The sequence below is a fragment of the Saimiri boliviensis genome, chromosome 5, assembly GCF_048565385.1.
Source record: "Saimiri boliviensis isolate mSaiBol1 chromosome 5, mSaiBol1.pri, whole genome shotgun sequence".
NCBI lineage: Eukaryota > Metazoa > Chordata > Mammalia > Primates > Cebidae > Saimiri > Saimiri boliviensis.
Genome location: NC_133453.1, coordinates 54,471,929 through 54,493,159, shown reverse-complemented (window position 1 = coordinate 54,493,159; position 21,231 = coordinate 54,471,929). Strand labels below are relative to the sequence as shown.

The window sequence follows — 21,231 nt, the reverse complement described above, 5'->3', positions numbered from 1 at the left end:
ATCTTCCAATAAAGTAAACTAAAGAAAAAATGTTATTAAATTGAGAAAGTCATAAGGAAGAGAAAATGTATTTACTATTTATTAAGTAAAAGTGGACCATCGTTAAGGTCTTCTCATTGTCTTCATGTTGTAACACTTCTGGCCGATGGAAGCTCCTTCATTATAGCGCTAGTGGTATTTCTGCCATGATCCTAGTGGTGGTTGATAGCACTTCTTGCTATCTGGGGAAACAGGAGGATTCTAACTTATGTTGTACAAATCTAGTTACTTTGACAACTTTGAAAATATAAAGTTATCACAGATTGATGCATTTATCTGTGTTTATGCAAATACCTCATTTTCTTTATTATTGTGGCTTTAAAATACGTTTCAAAATTCAGTGGCTAAGTTATCCAACATTTGTTTTTATGCCAGGTTGACTTTGTTATTCTAGAGGCTTTGCTTTCTATACAAATTTTTAAAACTTAGCAATTTCTACAAAATAGCTTGCTGCTATTTAGTTGGGATTCACTTTTCATTTATTTCTGTCTAGGACCTTCAGTACATTGTTGAACAGCAATGGTGATTGTGTACCTCTTAATATTGTTCCAAAACATAAGAAAATGTGATACATATGCATTAGGATACTATATTTATTATATTATTTTTAATTATATTATGATTACTATATTTATGTAATTGTCAGTATATTACATATTATACATAATATTTATAATTTGTTTATTCTTGCATATTTGTTCATGGGGGAATTGAAAATTTTTAAATTTATTGTAATATCTATAATGATATTTTATATCAAAGTGATTCTGATGTAAAAGTATGAGATAGGAAATGTTCACTCTTTAATTTTTGGAAGAGTTGTGTAGAATTAGCATATGTAAGCTAAATATGCTTATATAGTTAGCACAATTCAGAGGTGAAGTGTCTTGAGTCTGTAGCTTTTTTGTGGAAAAGTTTAAACTTCCTACTTAATTTCTTTGCTACAGGGCTCTTCATATTATCTATTTCTTTGTGACAAAATGTGGTCATTTGGATTTTTCAGGGAATTTGTTTCTTGTATATATTTTTAAATTTATTGGCAAACATTTTTCATGTATTTCCTTATTATTTCATTTAATAATTATCTGTAGATTCTATTTTACTGATTTGTGACCTTATTTGTTTTTGGCTTATTATTTACTGAACATCTTAAGGAGCCAGTTTTTCTTTTCATTCTTTTTCTCTCTTTTTACTTTTTTAAAATTTTTACTTTGATCTTTATTTTTCTTCTGCTTACTAAGTGTTGGCAAGGATGTGGAAGAACTGCAACCTTGATGCACTGCTGATTGTTATGTAAAATGGTACAACCACATTGATAAACTGGTTTGGCATTTTAATTTTTAAGTTAAACCTACCATGTAACCCATTCATTCACTACTAGATATTTACCCAATAAAAAACGAAGAAAACATGTGTCCACATAGCACCTGTACATGAAAGTTTATAGAAATTTTTATTTATCAATTTTTACTTATAGTAAAATAAAAATTATATTTATTTATAATATAAACAAAATAGATAAATATTTTATTTATTTATAAAAACTGGAAACAATCAAAATGTCCATAAATAGATAAGTATATACAAAATTATGAAATAGCCACACAATAGAATTCTTCTCAGAAATAAAAAATAAAAAATATACCTTTGATATATGTGACAATGTTGTGATGAGTGAAAGAAGCCAGGGAAATATGAAATTCTAGAAAGCGCAAACTAATCGTGAGTTAGAGGTACAGATCAGTGCTGTTGGATTATGAGAATAGATAGAAAACAAAGTTGCATGAGAAAACTTCAGGGGTTAATAGAAATGTTATCTTGTCTATGGTGTTGGTTTCACAGTTTGATTCATATTTTAAAATCAACTATATAATTAAATAGGTACAATTTATTGTACTTTTATTGTAGATTCCTAAAGCTGTTAAAAAAAAATACTAGAGTTTCTCTCTGTTTTATTTACTTTTAGGAAATACAGCAACTGCTGCTCATCAGAATCAAAATAGTTCAGAGAATTTTATGAAAAAAAACTCAACTTCTGTTGTTCAGACAAATGTACAGTATAATGGTATAAATCAAAAGGTACAAAATTATGCTTTAAAGTTTGGTGTTGTATTTATTAATTTATCTACTTAACTTATTTCCATGAGCTCTCCCCTTCAGCAGCATAGTACTGATTGGTCAGGGAAATTTTTATTCATGAAACCTGATCCATTTTCCTGGCAGAGAAAGTATTGTGTTAGCTTTGTGCCAGGTGCACTATGAATTTTAGCAGAAAATAAGCCAAACAAACATTTGGCAGTAATAATAATAATGATAGCTTGTGTTTATTGAGCATATACTATTGACCAGGTGTTGTACTAAGCTAGAATAATGGACAACAAGGAAATTGGATAATATAAGATAAAAAGTAGAATAATACATAATTGCTTCTCTAGAAAACTCATTGTCTGTTGAGGCGACAGACACAGAAAAATATTATTCCAATAAAATGATCCTGGAATGATGAATTTTACTTTGGTTCTAAACATTGTTTTCAATAAGGATTGCACTGGTTTTGACTGGGTATGAATGGATTAGATTGGATTTCTCTGAGACCAACTGAATGAGTCTAAACTTTTTAGAACTAACCATAGCATGTGTGTATTACCATGCCTTTAGGCAAAATAGGGAAGACTGGAGAAGTAAGTTTATACATTGCTACATACTGAACTCAGTTTTTAACTAGTTAAATTTGAGATTATATGGAAAGGAGGTTAATAATATAATATTATTATAATATTATAATAATAATATAATACCTAAACAGTTTTTATGAGTTACAGGATAAAAGAAGAAAAACATCTGTATTCATTGGTTAATTGATAGAAAGCAGAACCTCTTTTGGAAGCACAGTTACTAATGTATTTTTTTCTTTAATGTGACACCATGTAGAGAGATGGGATGATATCTAAAAACTCAAGTATTGTCGATGATAGAGGTAAGAAAATGGACAATATTCATAATTTTTCTGTTATTAAGTATACAATTATAGTTACATATTTTAGTTTTATCTGATTATAAAAATATGCTTTTTTTAAAAAAAAGGATATAATTTTCTATGACTATAGATATTATAATTAACCTATATATTTTAGTGATTGCTGGATGACTGTCCTTTCAAAATTTGCAAAGAGTGGAAAAGATAGGGTCTTGCTGTGGCTGTTTGTAGTTATAGATAAAGATGCTAACATATTGGCTCCAGCAGATTGGAATACAGAGAATTATAACCAAGATTGTTTCCATATTTCAACAAATGGTACATTGTTTCCCATTTCTCTTTAAATGAAATATGCATTACCCAAGATTTGTGTGCCTTGTTGTGTTAATGCAAGTCACTAAATATACTCACATGCATGTCTGACATATGCATACAGAAAATACGAGAGATCTTCTTCCAGTAGCTAAAGATCACCTCAAATTTAACACAAAACTAAATTCATCATCTTCCTGACCCTTTTATTTTCACCCAGGCACAAAACCTGAGTTGTCTTGGACTCTTTCTCCTAAGTTTTACATCTGAAAGTTCACACTTTCTGTCTAATCTTCTTTCTTGATTTATCTTGAACTTCACTCTTTTCCATTCTCATTGCTTCTACCGTTGTTTTTCTCCATTCTCTATTGCAGTACCCTTCCTCCAATTCCTTCTTCCTCTGTTTTACTCACTATACATTTGTTTATGTAAACAATATTCCTAAAACACGGCTTTGTTTATTACACTATTCAAATAGTTTTTCATTGCCTACTTAATGAAATGCAAATATTTAGTTATAGCAGTGGGCTGTGGTTACAGCAAAAGATTAAGCTGGCATAAAAACATTAAATAAATTAGGATTTCAGACTTGTTTTTGAAGGCAATGGGAGCCATTGGAAACTCGTAGGCAGTAAACATCAAAAAAGTCATGTTATTTTCGAGATATTTCCTTGACTCAGATAAATCCCTGATTGTGGCAACTCTAGTCACTGTGGCAGCTGAGCAGGGAGAATGTTGAAGTAATGCTGTAAACTAATATTAACCGTTGTCTCAGCAATATCAACTTCTCATATTTAAAGTTATCTTTTCTTTTTCTAGGAGATACTAACATTTCAGGCCAAGGTTCAATTATTTCAGCTCAGGCATCACCCACAAGAAATTTATCCAGACTTCCACAGGCATTTTTTGATCCTTCAAAAGAAGAGGTATGTAAGAGTTCTTTTACTCCAAATACAAACACAATAAAAGGGATACAATCTTACGATCATATTGGTATACAAAAATGCATTATTTATGTAATCAAACAAAAAAACTTTATTCTCTGAAGTTAGTCGTATCATAATAACATTTTAATAGCCCCTACAACAGTCTTTAAATGTAAGATACAAGATGTTAGTTCACGGTATGTATCTGCAACTTTTAGAGGAAGTATAAAGTTGAGCTTTTTTGATTGGGCTTGTACTAGTACTGATTTAGTAGTTTTTGACCAGTGATTAGTTACTTGCTGTTGAAAAGATATCAGCGCAGATTCAGGGTATAACTTTTGGACATGAAATAGATTTTCTCTATCGGCTGCTAACTTATTATAGGAATCAAATATGCATCGTTGGTTTCATTATTAATATAGTATTAACCAGCTCAACTGTCCTAGGGAGTTAATGTGGTTTGAAATAGATTTCAGTAAACTAGAAATTTATTAAATCGTTTCCAAAAGAATTCTTCATGACTAAGGTCAAAAGTGCCATCATTTTCCATGTCCTATAATGTATAATAATTGAGGCAGTAAATTATGTGTAACTCCTAAATGTAGTATATTTACCACAATTGCTTTTCTATAGTGCAGTTTTAGAATGAACATTTGACAAATGTACATTGGGCTTAGTTCACTGTTCTACTGTATCAATTGCCACATTAAATATACTAAGAGTCAAAAAAAGAAAAATTTTTAACAGATTTGACATTTGATGTCATATTGGCCAACATATTATAAAGGCTATGGCCTTAACTTAAAAAAAAATCTCCTTTAAAAACAGTGTCTAAATTTTATTACTGACCTTTTTGGGGTAATATGTGCAGTATCTGACATTGCTATCCATATTAAATCTTAGATGTGTTAGATGGGAGTGCAAATATATGCTGAATCCCAAAGTCTTAGCAAATCACCAAATGTGTAGGTAGTTTTAAGTACAACTTTTGATACAACTGTGAACTTGGAATTCTATAAATAATACATGTAATGTAAACATAATAAAACGTACATTTCTTATAAATTGACATTAATGATAAATTTTTAAAATCTTAAATTTCTGTACTATAAATATAGAAATAATAGTTGATGTTTGAATACTAAAATTTCTTTTATGGATCTATTTGTTTTGTTTTTGTGAATTATGTAGAAGGAGACAAATGCTAATCGTAATGGAAAAGCAACCAAGAGATCAAGCTATCTCTACAAATCAGGTAAATATCAGCAGCAATTATTGAGTAAATCTTGCATTTTATTTATTTTTTTCAACTAACATTTATTGAGTTTTTGCTTCATGCTAGATATGGCACTAAGTTTTAAACATTCAAGGAAAAATGGCACAATTTTTACTCAGGGCTCTTGCAGAATTCTAGGAGAGATAGTCATGGCCCAATATGATAAAGAGCAATCAAGGAAGTGGGTATGTATAAAAGTCAGAAAAGTTATGGGAAAGAGAATTCCTATATCTATCTAGGGTCATCTCAAAAGCCTTTACAATTTAGGAAGAGACTGCGTTGTGTCATGAAGGATGAGAATGAATTTCCTATTCTCTTTTTGTTATTTTTATTGTTTGTACTAGTGTTGAGAACAAAAATTGGAAAAACAAATTAAATTCTTTGTACACATAACCTTATTCTTACTGTTTCCTTCTTTAATATCAGCTTCTCCCCCACAATACAACTTTATTAAGGTATAGTTGACAATTTAAAATTATATATATATTGAAGGTACAGATAGTCCCTAACTTGCAATGGTTCAATTTAAGATTTTTCAACTTCACTGTGGGTTTATTGAAGTATTAAATGCATTCTCAGCTTACAATATTTTTGACTCACAGTTGGTTAATTAAGGTGCAAACTCATCCTAAGACAAAGAACATCATACTTGATATATGTATATACTATAAAATATTCCCAACAACCAAGCTAATTAATATATTCTTAACTTCACATAACTATTTGTATGTGGTGGGGGAACACTTAAGATCTACTTTCTTAGCAGTTTTTAATGATACAGTATTGTTAACTATAGTCACATGGTTGTACATTAGATCTTCCAAACTTATTTATCTTATGTAACTTCCTCGCCATAACTCCTGGTAAGCACCATTATATTCTCTATTCCTATGAGCTTGACATTTTTATATTACACAAATAAATCGTGCAGTTTCTGTGTTTCTGCATTTGGCTTATTCCACTTAACATGATGTTCTCCAAGTTCTTTGATGTTGTCACAAATGGCAGGATTTTCGTCATTTAAAAGGCTGAATAGTATTCTATTGTATCTCTCTGTTTGTGTACCTGTATTTACCTATACATCTTCTTAGACAGACAGATAGATCTATCTCTTGGTATATACCAGATTTTCTTTATCCCCTCATCTGTTGGTGTACATTTGTTTCCATGTATTAGCTATTGTGAATAATGCTGCAGTAAACATGGAGTGCAGATATCTCTTCAACATACTGATTTCATTTCCTTTGCATATGTACCCAAATGTCTAATTGCTAGATCATAAGGTCATTGTTGAAGAAACTTCGTATTGTTTTCCATAATGTCTGTAAAAATTTACATTTCTACCAACAATGTGCAAGGTTTTCTTTTTCTTCACAATCTTGTCAGCACTTGTTATCTTCTACTTTTTTGATAGTAGGCATTCTAAGAGGTGTGAAATGATCTTTTATTGTGGTTTTGATTGTATGTCCCTGAGAGTGGTCATGTTGAGCATTCTTTCATATACTGTTTTGTTATTTACCTGCCTTTGTTTGATAAATGTATTTAGGTCTGTTCATGTATTTTGCTCATTATTTGTAATGGCAATTTTTTTTTGTTTTTTGGTTGTTTTGTTTGTTTGTCTGTTTTTTAACCATTGAGTTGTTTCAGTTTCTTAGATACTTTGGATAACAATAAATATTTTACACAATTCTGTAGGTTGCTTTCCCACTTTGTTGATTGTTTCACAGTAATGCAAAAACTTTTTAATACAATCTCATTTTTCTATTTTTGCTTTTATTGCCTGTGCTTTTAGAACCATATCCAAACATATTGCCTAGATCAACATCAAGAAGCTTTGTATGTCTTACACTTTTGTGCCTTACGGCCTTACATTTATATCTTTAATTCATTTTTTGTTGCTTTTTTATATATGACGTGAAGTAAGGATCGGATTTAATTCTTCTGCCTGTGGACATACTGTTTTCCCAACAACATTTACGGAAAATATTATCTTTCCCTATTGTTTCTTTTTTGTGTCATTATTAATTGGAAAATAGTTATCTTCTATATTTATATTATTTTTAATTGGCAAATAGTTATTTTCTTTATTAAGAAATTTTTATTTTAGGTTCAGTGACACATGTGCAGGTTTGTTTAACAGATAAACAAAGTTATGTCTTGAGGGTTTGTATTTCATCACCCTGGTACTAAGCCTATTACTAGTACCCAATCATTATTTTTTCTGATCCTCTCCCTCCTCCCACCCTCTGCCCCCAGGTAAGCCTCAGTGTTGTTGTTCCCCTCCTTGTGTCCATGGTGTTCTCATCATTTAGCTCCCACTTATAAGTGAGAATATGAGGACTCGGTTTTCTGTTCCTGTGTTAGTTTGCTAAGGACAATGGCCTCCAGCTCCATTCATGTTCATGCAAAGGACATGATCTAATTCTTTTCCATGGCTGCATAGTATTCCATGGTTTTTTAAAATATGCACCATATTTTTAAAAACTTAGTCTACCATTTATGGCCATTTAGGTTGATTCCATGCCTTTGCTATTGTCAGTAATGTGCTGCAATGAACATACACATGCATGTGTCTTTATGATAGAATGATGTATGTTCCTTTGGTTATATAGCCAGTAATGGGATTGCTGGGTCAAATGGTGGTTCTGTTTTCAGCTCTTTGAGGGATCATCACACTACATTCCACAGTGGTTGAACTAATTTACACTCCGACCAACAATGTATAAATGCTCCCTTTTCTCTGAGAACTTGCCAGCATCTATTATTTTTTCTTTTTAATGCTAATCATCCTGACTGGTACAAGATGGTATCTCATTGTGGTTTGGATTTGAATTTATCTAATAATCAGTAATATTGGGCTTTTAAAAAATATGCCGCTAACTGCATTTTATCTTCTTTTGAAAAGTGTCTGTTCATATCTTTTGCCATCTTTTCAATGGGGTTGTTTGTGGTTTTTTTTTCTTGTAAATTTGTTTAGGTTACTTACAGATGCTGGATATTAAACTATTGTCAGATGCATAGTTTGCAAATATTTTTCCGATTTTGTAGGTTTTCTGTTTACTCTGTTACTAGTTTCTTTTGTTATGCAGAAGCTCTTTAATTAGATCCCATTTGTTAATTTTCACCCTTGTTGCAATTGCTTTTGGCATCTTCATCATGAAACCTTTACCAGTTCCTATGTCCAGAATGGTATTACGTATGTTGTCTTCCAAGGTTTTTATAGTTTGGGTTTTACGTTTAAGTTTTTAATCCATTTTGTGTTGATTTTTATAAATGGTATAAGGAAGGATCCAGTTTCAATCTTCTACATATGGCAAGCCATTTATTCCAGAACCATTTTTTGAATAGGGTGTCCTTTCCCCATTGCTTGTTTTTGTCAGCTTTGTCAAAGATCAGATGATTGCAGACCTGTGTGTCTATTTTTATACTAGTACCATGCCATTTTGGTTATCTTAGACCTATAGTATAGTTTGAAGTCAGGTAGCTTGATGCCTCTTGCTTTATTCTTTTTGTTTAGGATTGCCTTGGCTATTCAGGTTCTTTTTTTCATTCCATATAAAATTTAACAATGTTTCCTTGTTCTGTGAAGAATGCTATTGGTGGTTTGATAGGAATGGCATTTTATCTGTAAATTGCTTTGGGCAGCATAGTCATTTTAACAATATTGATTCGTCCTATCTATGATCATACAATCTTTTTCTATTTGTTTATGTCATCTCTGCCTTCTTTAAGCAGCGTTTTGTAATTCTCAGTGCACAGATCTTGCATCTCCCTGTTTAGTGGCATTTCTTAAGTATTTCATTCATTTTGTGACTGTTGTGAATGACACTGCATTCCTGATTTGGCTCCCAGCTTGACTGTTTTTGGTGTTAAGAGTACTAGTGATTTTTGTACATTGATTTTGTATCCTAAAATTTCCTGAAGTTGTTTATTAGTGTAAGTAGACTTGAGGCTGAGACTGTGGGATTTTCTAGATAAAGAATCATGTCATTTGTAAACAGGAATAGTTTGGCCTCCTCTTTTCCTATTTGGATGCCATTTATTTATTTATTTATTTATTTTTGATTGCTTGATTGCTGTGGCTAGGAATTCAAATACTATGTTAAATAGGAGTGGTAAGAGAAGCCCAACCTTAACCGTGCCAGTTTTCAAGAAGAATGCTTCTAGCTTTTGCCTATTCAGTATGATAATGGCTGTGGTTTATTATAAATGGCTCTTATTATTTAGATGTATATTCCTCTGATACCTAGTTTGTTGGGATTTTTTAACATGAAGAGATGTTGAATTTTACCAAAAGTCTTTTCTGCGTCTATTGAGATGATTATATGTTTTTTTGTCTTTAGTTCTGTTTATGTGATGAATAACATTGATTGATTTGTATATGCCAAACCAATCTTGCATCACAGGAATAACACCTACTTGATTGTGGTGGATTAGTTTTTTGATATGCTGCTGGATTTGGTTTGCTAAAAATAGTTATTTTCTGGCCGGATAGCGGCTCCTGCCTGTAATCCTAGCACTTGGGAGGCTAATATGGGCAGATCACTTGAAATCAAGAGTTTGAGACCAGCATGGCCAACATGGTAAAACCCCATCTTTACTAAAAATAGAAAAATCAGCCAGGCATGGTGGTGTACACTTGTAATTCCAGCTACTCAAGAGGCTAAGGCAGGAGAATTGCTTGAACTCAGGAGGTTACAGTGAGCCAAGATCACATCACTGCACTCCAGCTTGGGTGACAGAGCAAGACTCAATCTCAAAAAAAAAAAAAAAGAAAAAAAAAGAAAGAAATGGTTACTTTCTATATTGATATGGTATAATGTAATGTTTCATTGCATGTATACATTGTAGAATGATCAAAAAAGGCTAATTAGCATCTATATATCTGTATCTCACCTCAAATATTTTTATTTTTTTTTGTGGTGAGAACATTTGAAACGATTTATTTTTAAATACCCATTGGGTTTCTTTGGCATCCTTTTCAAAGATCTGTTAACCACAGATATGTAAATTTATTTCTGGGTTTTATATTCTATTTTGTTGGACTATAGGTCTGTTTTTATGTCAGTATCATACTGTTTTACTCATTGTGGTTTTGTAGCAAATGGTACTTTGAATCAGAAAATGTTATGCCTAATCACATACCTTTGTTCTTGCTCAAGATTGTTTTGCCTTTTCAGGATCTTTTGTAGTTCCATATGAATTTTAGGATTTAAAAAAAATTTTGTAAAGAATGTTATCAAGAATATTTTAAGGATTGCAATGAATTTGTAGATCACTTTGTGTAGTATAAAAACTTTAACAATGTAATTTTTCTAATTCATGAACCTGAGATGTTTTTCCATTTATCTGTCTTTTAAAACTTCCATCGTCAATGTGTTCTAATTTTTGCTGTATAAGTCTTGTATCTCTTTGACTAAGTTTATTTCTAAGTATTTTATTGTTTTTGTAAGTGGGCTGGTATTGCTTTCTGAGTTTTGTCTTTGGGTAGTTTGGTCACTGAAAATCAATTGATTTTTAGTGGTGATTTTGTATCCTGCAACTTTATTGAATTCATTCATTCTAACATTTTTTTTTTTTAACTGAGTCTTTAGGGTTTTCTATGTATGTGATTTTGTCATCTGCAAATAGAAATAATTTTACTTCTGTACACCAAATTGACCTAATAGACATGAACAGAACTTAGCACTTGACAGAAGAATACCACACATTCTGCTCAAACATACATGGAACACTCTGTGGAATAGATCATATGCTGGGTTACAAAACAAATCCTATAAAATTTAAGATCAAAATAATTACATTTATATTTTCTAACCACAATGGAACTAAACTTGAAATCAATAACAGAATAAAACCAGAAAAATCACCAATACATGGAAACTAAACAACACATTCTTTAGAAACCATTGGGTCAAAGAGGAAACCAAAGGGAATTTTAAAATTGTCTCCAGGCAAAAAAAAAACAACAATGCACAACATACCCAAATCTATGGAATGCAACAAAGACAGATCTATTAGTAGTAGTTTATAGCAATAAACACATAGCATTAAATAAGAAGAAAGATCTCAAGCAATCTTAACGTTACACCTCAAGGAACTAGAAAAAGAAGAAAATAAGTCTGAAGTCATAAGAAAATAAATAAATAGTAAGTCATAAATAAATAAAATAGAAAACTTAGCAATAAGAAAAATGACAAAACTAAGAATTGATCGAAAAAAATAAAATGGGCAAACCCTTGGCTAAACTAAGAAAAAAAGATAAATCAGAAACAAAAAGGTACATATTAATGTATCTTTCAAAAATAAGAAGGGTAATAAGGAACTGTTATAAACAATTATATACTAACAAATTGGATAAACTAAAAGAATTGAATAGATTACTGGAATCATAAAACCTACCAAAAGTGAATTAAGAAGAAAACCTCTGAACAGTTCAATAATGAAAAAGGAGACTGAATCCATAATCAAAACGTTTTCAACAACAACAACAAAATTGCCAAGGACCAGAAGTCTTCACAAGTAAATTCTATCAAAACATTTAAAGCATTGTGGAAGACAGTGTGGCGATTCCTCAAGGATCTAGAACCAGAAATACCATTTTACCCAGACTATCCGTAAACTATATTTTATGAAATTGTGGAATTTTTGTGTTTTGTTTCTGTGGGTTTTTAGTAAGTTAGTTAGTTTGTTTGAGACGGAAGTCTCATTCTGTCACTCAGGCTAGAGTACAGTGGTGAGATCTCAGCTCACTGCAACCTCCTGGGCTCAAGCGATTCTCCTGCCTCAGCCTCCTGAGTAGCTGGGATTACTGGTGTGTGTTGCCACACCCAGCTAATTTTTGTATTTTTAGTAGAGATAGGGTTTTGCCATGTTGGCCAGGTTGGTCTTGACCTCCTGACCTCAAGTGATCCACCTGCCTCAGCCTCCCAAAGTCCTGGGATTACAGGTGTGAGCCACCTAACCTTGCTGGGTTATGGTTTTATTTAAAAATTATGTTGTGCCAGCTGCAGTGGTTCATGCCTGTAAACCTAGAACTTTGGGAGGCCAACACAGGTGCATCGCTTGAGCTCAGCAGTTTGAAACCAACCAGGGCAAAATGATAAAACCCTGTCTATACCAAAAATATAAAAACTTAACCAGGCATGGTGGCACACATCTGTGGTCCCAGCTGCTTGAAAGGCTGAGATGGGAAAATCACTTGAAATTGGGAGGCAGAGGTTGCAGTGAGCCATGATCATGCCAGGGCACTCCAGCCTGGGCGACAGAGTAAGACTCCCCCTCAAAAATTCAATAAGAAAATATAAAAAATTATTTTAAAATAATAACAGCATTCATGCTCTATATTTTACTCTGAATGTACAATTCAACACTGAACATTTTGATGTTAGTTGTCCTGCTTTTCGTTGGTTTCTATATATTTTTTACTTTCTCTCTTAGAATCCCTGTCAATGTTTTCTTCCAGGGTTTTCACGGTGTTAGGTCTTATGTTTAAACCCATCCTGGATTTAAACATAAGTTTAATTTTGGGCAAGAACTTCATGACTAAAACACCGAAAGCAATGGCAACAAAAGCCAAAATAGACAAAAAGGAATCTAATTAAACTTAACAGCTTCTGCACAGCAAAAGAAACAATCCTTAGAGTGAACTGGCAACCAACAGAATGGGAAAAAAATTTTGCAATCTACCCATCTGACAAAGAGCCAATATCCAGAATCTACAAAGAACTTAAATTTACAAGAAAAAGCAACCCTATCAAAAAGTGGGCAAAGAATATGAACAGACTCTTATCAAAAGAAGACAGTTATGTAGCCAGCAAACATAGGAAAAAATGCTCATCATCTCTGGTCATTAGAGAAATGCAAATCAAAATCACATTGAGATACTATCTCATGCCAGTTAGAATGGCCATCATTAAAAAATCTGGAGACAACAGATACTAGAATGTGGAGAAATAGGAAGACTTTTACACTGTCGGTGGGAGTGTAAATTAGTTCAACTATTGTGGAAGACAGTGTGACAATTCCTCAAGGATCTAAAACTAGGAATATCATTTGACCCAGCAATCCCATTACTGGGTACATACCCAAAAGATTATATATCAATCTATTATAAAGACACATGCACACATATGTTCATTGCAGCACTGTTTACAATAGTGAAGACTTGGAACCAACCCAAATGCCCATCAGTGATAGACTGGATAAGAAAATGTGGCATATATACACCATGGAATACTATGCAGCCATAAAAAAGGATAAGTTCATGTCCTTTCCAGGGACATGGATGAAGCTGGAAACCATCATTCTCAGCAAACGGACACAGAAACAGAAAACCAAACACTGCATGTTCTTACTCATAAGTGGGTGTTGAACAATGAGAACACGTGGACACAGGGAAGGGAAGATCACACACTGGGGCCTTTTGTGTGGGCTGAGGAGTACTAAGGGGAGGAATAGCAGGTGGTAGGGGGATTGGGGAGGGATATGATTAGGAGAAATACCTAATGTAGGTGACAGGGGATGAATGCAGCAAGCCACCATGGCATATGTATACCTATGAAACAATCCTGCAAGATCTGCACATGTATCTCAGAACTTAAAATATAATTTTTTTAAAAATCCCTTCCAATGTAATAGTTACATTGGTACATATTTCTTGTATTTCTAACTTTGATAACAGTTTTATTTTTAATTTATTTGAATTAGTATCAGAAAATTAAATCTCTGTTCATTGACATTGTTGATTTTGATAACATTTATATTATTTATTTTTAATTTATTTGAATTAGTATCAAAAAGCCTAGGCTTTAAATCTCTTTTCATTGATGTTGTGAAATTTTCTTTATAGCTAAGTATGTGATATGATAGATGACATTTTAAAGTGTTTTATGGATATAGCAAAAAAAAAAAAAAAAAAAGAACTCTATTTTCTGTCTGAGGGATGCAAGGTTTTTTTTTTGTTTATTGTTTGTTTGTTTTGAGACACAGCCTCACTCTGTCACACAGGCTGGAGTGCAATGGCATGATCAGCTCCTCAGCTCATTGCAACCTCTGCCTTCCAGGTTGAAGCAATTCTCCTGCCTCAGCCTCCTGAGTAATTGGGATTACAAGCACGCGCCACTGTGCCCAACTATTTTTTTTATTTTTAGTAGAGACAGGTGTTTGTCATGTTTCTCAGCCTGGTCTCGAACTCCTGACCTTTGGTGATCTCCCCACCTCAGCCACCCAAAGTGCAGGGATTATAGGCACTAGTCACTGTACCCGGTCTTTCTTCTTTCTTAATGAAAAATATGTTTAAGCAATTTCTCATTTCATATGATAGGTACTGTGATCTTTTGGTAGATAATAATGTCAGGTTAAGAAAGCATCTATTTCTAACATGCAAAACTTATTAGTGGTGAAAGTTGACTTTTAAAAATATATTTTATGTGTCTGTTAAGACTATGATATTTTATTGTTAAAACAGCCACACACCCTTGATTAAATCAATTTTATCTATCATGTATTTTTCTTCTTATACATGTGTAGATTAAATTTACTAGCCATTTATTTAGGATTTTAGCATCTAGGTTCTTGAGAGAGGTTGGGTTGTAATTCACTTTTCTCATAATATCCTGATCTGGTTTTTGTGTCAATACTACACTAGCCCCATGAGTTTATTGTATTGCCTGTTTTTACTATTTTATAGTCGTTTACAAAGTTGAAATAATATATCTTTTTTTTTTGTTAGTAGTCACTGTTAAAATAAATAACCTAGCCTTTGTTCTTTTAGTGAGCAAAAACTAAATTACGAATGCAATTGCTTTAGTGATTCAGAATTACTGTTTTTCTGTTTGAGTCTTTTTAGCAGGTAACTATACTATATAAATTTACTTAATGCATCTAAATTTTCAAATATATTTGCATAAAGTCATAATATACCCTTTTTATTTAGATGAGATCATTGAAAGGCAATATGGCATAGTTGCTAAGAGAATGTACTCAAGTTGCTAGGTTTAATCCACACTCTAGTACTTAAAATGCATGCTAGTTTGGCTAAGTTATTTAATGTCTCTGTTCCTTAGTTTTTCCAACTATAAAATAAGAATAATAGTAGTGATTCATGTAGTTGTTACGGAAATTCAATAAGTTAGTATTTTAAAGTTTTTAGAACAGTTTTTACTGGTGATATGTAACTATGAAAATTTTAAATGTATCAAAAACCTTATCATTTAATATTTCATTTTTTTCTGAATCATGTTTAATTCCCGATTTTGTTTGTTAGTTTGTACTCATGAGTTAGTTGTTAAATTTTGTACTCCTGGGTTAGTTATTGTAATTTTTACTTCATTGTTGTTATTGATCATTTACAATTTAATTGCATTGTAGACTGACAGTATGATCTTTATGATACCAACCTTAAAGAAGAACTAGAGAATACCTTATGGCTTAGCAAACATGATTAATATTTAATAGGTTCTGTATGGTTGAAAACAATGAATATTGTTCAGTTTGGAATGTAATGTTTAAATATGTCCATTCAATCAATATGGTGAATTGTGTATTTCAAATATGTAACTTATTGTATATTCAAATCCACATATATACTTATTTTTTACTCTTCAAAACATTATTGAAACTAATGATAGTGAGTTTGCAAACTCCTTAATGTAGCTCAGCCCATTTTAAAAAATATTTTTTGATCTAGTGATTAGACATATTTACATTTTAGAATCATCATATCTTCCAGGTGAATTGAATATTTTATCATCATGCAGTGACCTTTACCATGTTGTTTTTTTCTTAAATTAAATGTGTCTAATATTAATATAGATATGTCAGCTTCTACTCTTAGTGTCTTTATTTGTTTAGATGGCTCTTGTAGACAATGTGCAGCTGGATTTTGTTTTATTTTTATTGTCTTAGAATTTATGACTTTTAATGGAACCCAATCAATTTGTATTTATGTAAATTACAAATCTTTGGAAGTTTTTTATTGCTTTATTTGTGGTTTCTCTTTGTCCTACTTTTTAATATATATTTTTTTATTTATTGCATTCTCTTAAGAGTGTTAAATTTAGTTTTTATCTAGTTTTTTTTTTTTTTAACTGTTTTGTAAACTACATAACATACGTATATTTCTTTTGGCAAGCCTAACTTTTTTTGTTTAAATTTTTATGGATACATAAAAGACATATTTCTGGGGAACATATGTATTTTGATATAAACATACAATGTATAGTAATAAGTCTGGTTAATTGGGAGATCTTTCAAACATTTGTTATTTCTTTGTGTTGAACATTGTAAATTTACTCTTCAAGTTATGTTGAAGTATATTTAAAATAAAAGCTAAAGTAAGATAATCTACTTCTAATCACTACTTCATATTATACTTATTGTTCAATAATTTATATTTTGACATTTTAAAGTTTTTGTCAGCCAAATTACTTTTTTATTACTGTTTTATACAGATTTGATTTATATTTATCCTCTTGTTTACCAATTTATTTTGTTCTCCGCTCATTCCTTCTTGTATTTAGTACTTTTTGGGATCATTCCCATTTGTCCTAAAGTACTGCATTCTTTAGAAAGATCTTTAGAGAACGTATTTTGGGAGTAAATTCTCAGATTTTATTTGAGAAAATGTTCTTTATCCTTGTATTAGAACATCATTATGTCCAAGTGTACAAATAAGGCTAGGGGTCAGTTATTCTTTTCTTAGCACTTTAAAGATACTGTTTTATTTAGACTGAGGCAGAGATTTCAGTGAGCCAAGAATATGCACTCCAGCCTGGGTGACAGAGCAACACTCCATCTCAGAAAAAGAAAAAACAATTTTTTAAATTCTACTTTTTATTCTAAGTAATTATTCCTGTGTAAGTGATTCTTCCATCCCCCACATCAGGCTGTTTTTAAGATGTTTTCTTTAGTGTTATCATAACGAGCAGTTCCATACAAGTTTCAATCATTTTCTCTTTCTATATTTCCTCTTTATTTCTGTTATCTTCTTCTGAGTATTAGACTACCTTTTTATCTTATATCATTTAACAACTGTATTTTCCATTTCTTTCTGATGCATTTCTGTTAATTTCTTCAAATATGTCCTCCAATTCACCAGTTTTCTCTTGTTATTTAGCTACTTAAAATTTATTATTTCATAAATTATACAATTTATTGAACTACAGCATATTGTATATATATAATACAATTTCTAAATAGTTTTTTTCAAATTTGGACTTCTTATAAGCTATTTTTCCATTCTTATCCTTTCAAATTCCTTCTTTATATATTTAAACATATAAAGTTCTCTTATATTTTATATCTGGTAATTTTACTATTTGAAATCTTTGGGCTCTAAATTTAATATATTGTTTTTGTTTCTGTTAAAAACCATAGTTTCTTGTTTTTTTAAATATTTTTGTGGGGGTGGGAGGTTATTATTGTTATATGTGAGCTCAGTTTTTACGGAAATTTATTGTTGGGGATTCTATAATATTTGGATAGGCTGTAATTCTCTAAAGGAACTTTACATATGCTTCTGCCAGTTATCTGTAAGAGCTGTGAACACAGCTTCATTTTAAATTAAATTCTCACATGCAGTGTGAAGGACAATACAGTTTCTGTGGATTTTAAACTCAAGGGTATAGAAAACATTATCTGTGATTATGAGTTCTTAGGAAATACCTCTCCTTCTTCTCCATCCATAGCCACAAGCCAAGACATAATTTGTCTGCTTCCTCTGTGGTATGATTTTCTTTTTCTTGCAGATGACTAATTGACAATGTAGTTCTTTGGGATCCTATACAGATGGTCCCCGGCTTACAGTGGTTAGTCTTATGATTTTTCAATGTTAGGTTTTTTTTTCTTTTTTTTCTTTTTTTTTTTTTTTAAAGACGGGGTTTCACCATGTTGGTCAGGCTGGTCTTGAACTCCTGACCTCAGGTGATCTGCCCGCCTTGGCCTCCAAAGTGCTTGGATTACAGGCGGATGTGTGAAAGCAATAAACACGCAATAGACACTGTATTTTAAGTACCCATACAACCATTCTCTATTTCCCTTTCAGTATAGCATTCAATAAATTACATAAGATATTCAATACTTTATTATAAAGTAGGCTTTGTGTTATTTGATTTTGTCCAACTGTAAGCTAATGTAAGTGTTCGGAACAAATTTGAAGGAGGCTAACCTAAGCTGTTATGTTCAGCAGATTAGGTGTATTCAATGCATTTCCAGCTTAACATACTTTCAACTTATGATAACGTTTATTGTGATATCAACCCCATTTTAAGTCAAGAAGCATCTGTATATTTTTAGGAGCTCTTAGTTTTAATTCTCCATCTTTTGGGGGCCCAATGTCTTGTTTTAAATGCTCTGACCAGACACTACATTTCCAGATGTGGCCAATGTCCCTAGAGCAGGTATCAGCTTCAGCATTTGTTTACCACTATAGATTTGTGTTCTCACAATTGTTTTACTTTCAGAAAGTTCTACTATCTCTTTGAAAGTTTAGCTATTTTTAACAGTATGACTTTAATACTCTATACTAAATTCTAGGCAAAATGAAAGACACTTGTTTAGCATATTGCTGGAAATCACAGAAGAGCTTTTTTTGTATTAAAAATAGTTTTACCTCCACATTTAACTTTCAGATATGTGCACTCTTAATCTCAGTTCATTTCTCTCTAAAATTGATGAGTTCATGTCCTATGTAGGCACGTGGATGAAACCAGAAACCATCATTCTCAGCAAACTGACACAAGAGCAGAAAACCAAACATTGCATGTTCTCACAGATAAGTGGGTGTTGAACAATGAGAACACATAGACACAGGAAAAGGAACATCACACACCAGGGTTTCAGAAGTTGGGGGCTAGGGGAGGAATAGCAAGGGATGGGAAAATTGGGGAGGTATAGCATTAGGAGAAATACCTAATGTAGATGACGGGGCAATGGATGTAGCAAACCACCAACATGGCACATGTATACCTATGTAACAAACCTGCACAATCTGCACATGTACCCCAGAACTTAAAGTATAATGAAAAAATTTAAAAAATAAAATAAAATTGACCGCACATCAATTATTTTATTTTATATAATAATCAGGTGTACACAATAATTAACATAATGCATAGCATGATGAGTTTTATAATATAAACATGTTTAGAGTGCTTTGAGAGCACTGGAAAAGGTATTTATTCAGGTAGCTTTCAAGGAAGGTTTTCAAGAGTTGACATAGCTGAATGAGACCTAAAAGATGAGAAGTTTAAAGACAGCACAGGGCATTCTAGACAAAAGAAATTGCAAAAACATAGGCCAGAAAGTCATGAGAAACATGATATATTTAGGGAACTGCGATATATTCTGTCTCTGGACCATAGCATAAATATGAAAGACTAGTCAGAGAAGACACTAGAGAGGTATTAAAGGACATCAGATCTTATAGTACAGGTTCTTGCTAAGGACTTTGGACTTCACTGTGGAGAATTTCTGAAAGCTTGCAAACAAGGCAGTAACAATAGAAAATAAATACGTACTAGAGGATTAACATTTAGCAAGTTGCTGATGATGGATACAAACTATATTATTTTCTTTTTCTAATAAATAGGACCTCAGGCTCAGGCTACAGACCCGGGTATATTTTCTTCTCCTGTTAACACAAATATGTAAGTATCTAAGGAATTATATGTAATCATAAAAATTTTAATAATTACATAAGAGTGCTGCTCATAAACAAATGATTACATGGAATCCTCAATTTTTGTAGTTCTACTTGGATTTAGTGAAACTTAGTCTTTTGCAGACTTTCAGCACTAAGCTTAAGCTGTAGACAAAAGGAATCTTTGTCCTTCCCTTTCTTTATCTCCCTATCTCCACTATGGTTCTATAATCTACCTATAGTCAAGGTCTCCATGCCACTTTCAAGTGTATCTGCATCATAGCTTTATTCAGGTAATTTCTCATAATCTGTATTTATTTCTTTGCCTTTCTTTTCTTTGAAATAGCTACCATGCCTTATGCTTTTTGAGACTATTGGCTTTCTAATACTGGTAATATAGTTTGTAGTATTAATGACTTAATCAGTTATCCCCCACCTTAAAGGATATTTTGCAGATTAATACAATATAATAATCTCTAATAGTAGAAATTATGGCATGTAGAAGAGATATTTGTTAAGCCCAGGGACTTTTCATTCCTCAAACCTTAGTGACCACCAATTTTGTTGATATTTATATCTGTTTTTCTCAACTCAAGAAAAGAGAGGAAAACATGAGCCTAAGTAATAGCATGAGTTGTTTTACACCCATGCCACAATCTTTTAAAAAAATCAGCAAGACAAATGAAGTCTAGGAAAGATGTTACAAACCCCAAATTCCCATGAAGATGATTGAGTAGAGTAAGTTGTGAGCGATGGCAAATGATATTGACATGTTCAGACTAGTCTTCTTGAAATAATAATTTTTACCTTAAGACACATAAATACCAGTTTGTTTGACTTATTGAGTATTCATATGATACATAACACAGTAAAAGATGCAGAAGGAAGGAAACTGACTTGTCTAGTTCAAAGCAATGAAAGTTGGTGACCATATGTAGACCACATGTAAAATAACATTACTTATTTTATTTATGGGATACATACATTTTTATTTATTGGAAATATAAATACATACCTTTTTAAAGAAAAGCTCATAAGAAGCTCATAATATAGTTGTAAA

The 21,231-nt window shown here is 31.9% G+C and overlaps 1 protein-coding gene across 2 annotated transcripts in view; it reads left to right on the top strand.

Annotated features, from left to right (window-relative positions):
- Positions 1–21,231, top strand: part of FSIP2 (fibrous sheath interacting protein 2) — a 96,248-nt gene that overhangs the window by 23,487 nt on the left and 51,530 nt on the right. For both annotated transcript variants that reach the window (XM_074399376.1, XM_074399375.1), the window contains exons 10-14: positions 2,006–2,118; positions 2,971–3,016; positions 4,148–4,254; positions 5,446–5,509; positions 20,121–20,178. In XM_074399376.1, the coding sequence (XP_074255477.1) occupies positions 2,006–2,118; positions 2,971–3,016; positions 4,148–4,254; positions 5,446–5,509; positions 20,121–20,178 (388 nt within the window). The remainder of the gene's footprint in view (positions 1–2,005; positions 2,119–2,970; positions 3,017–4,147; positions 4,255–5,445; positions 5,510–20,120; positions 20,179–21,231) is intronic.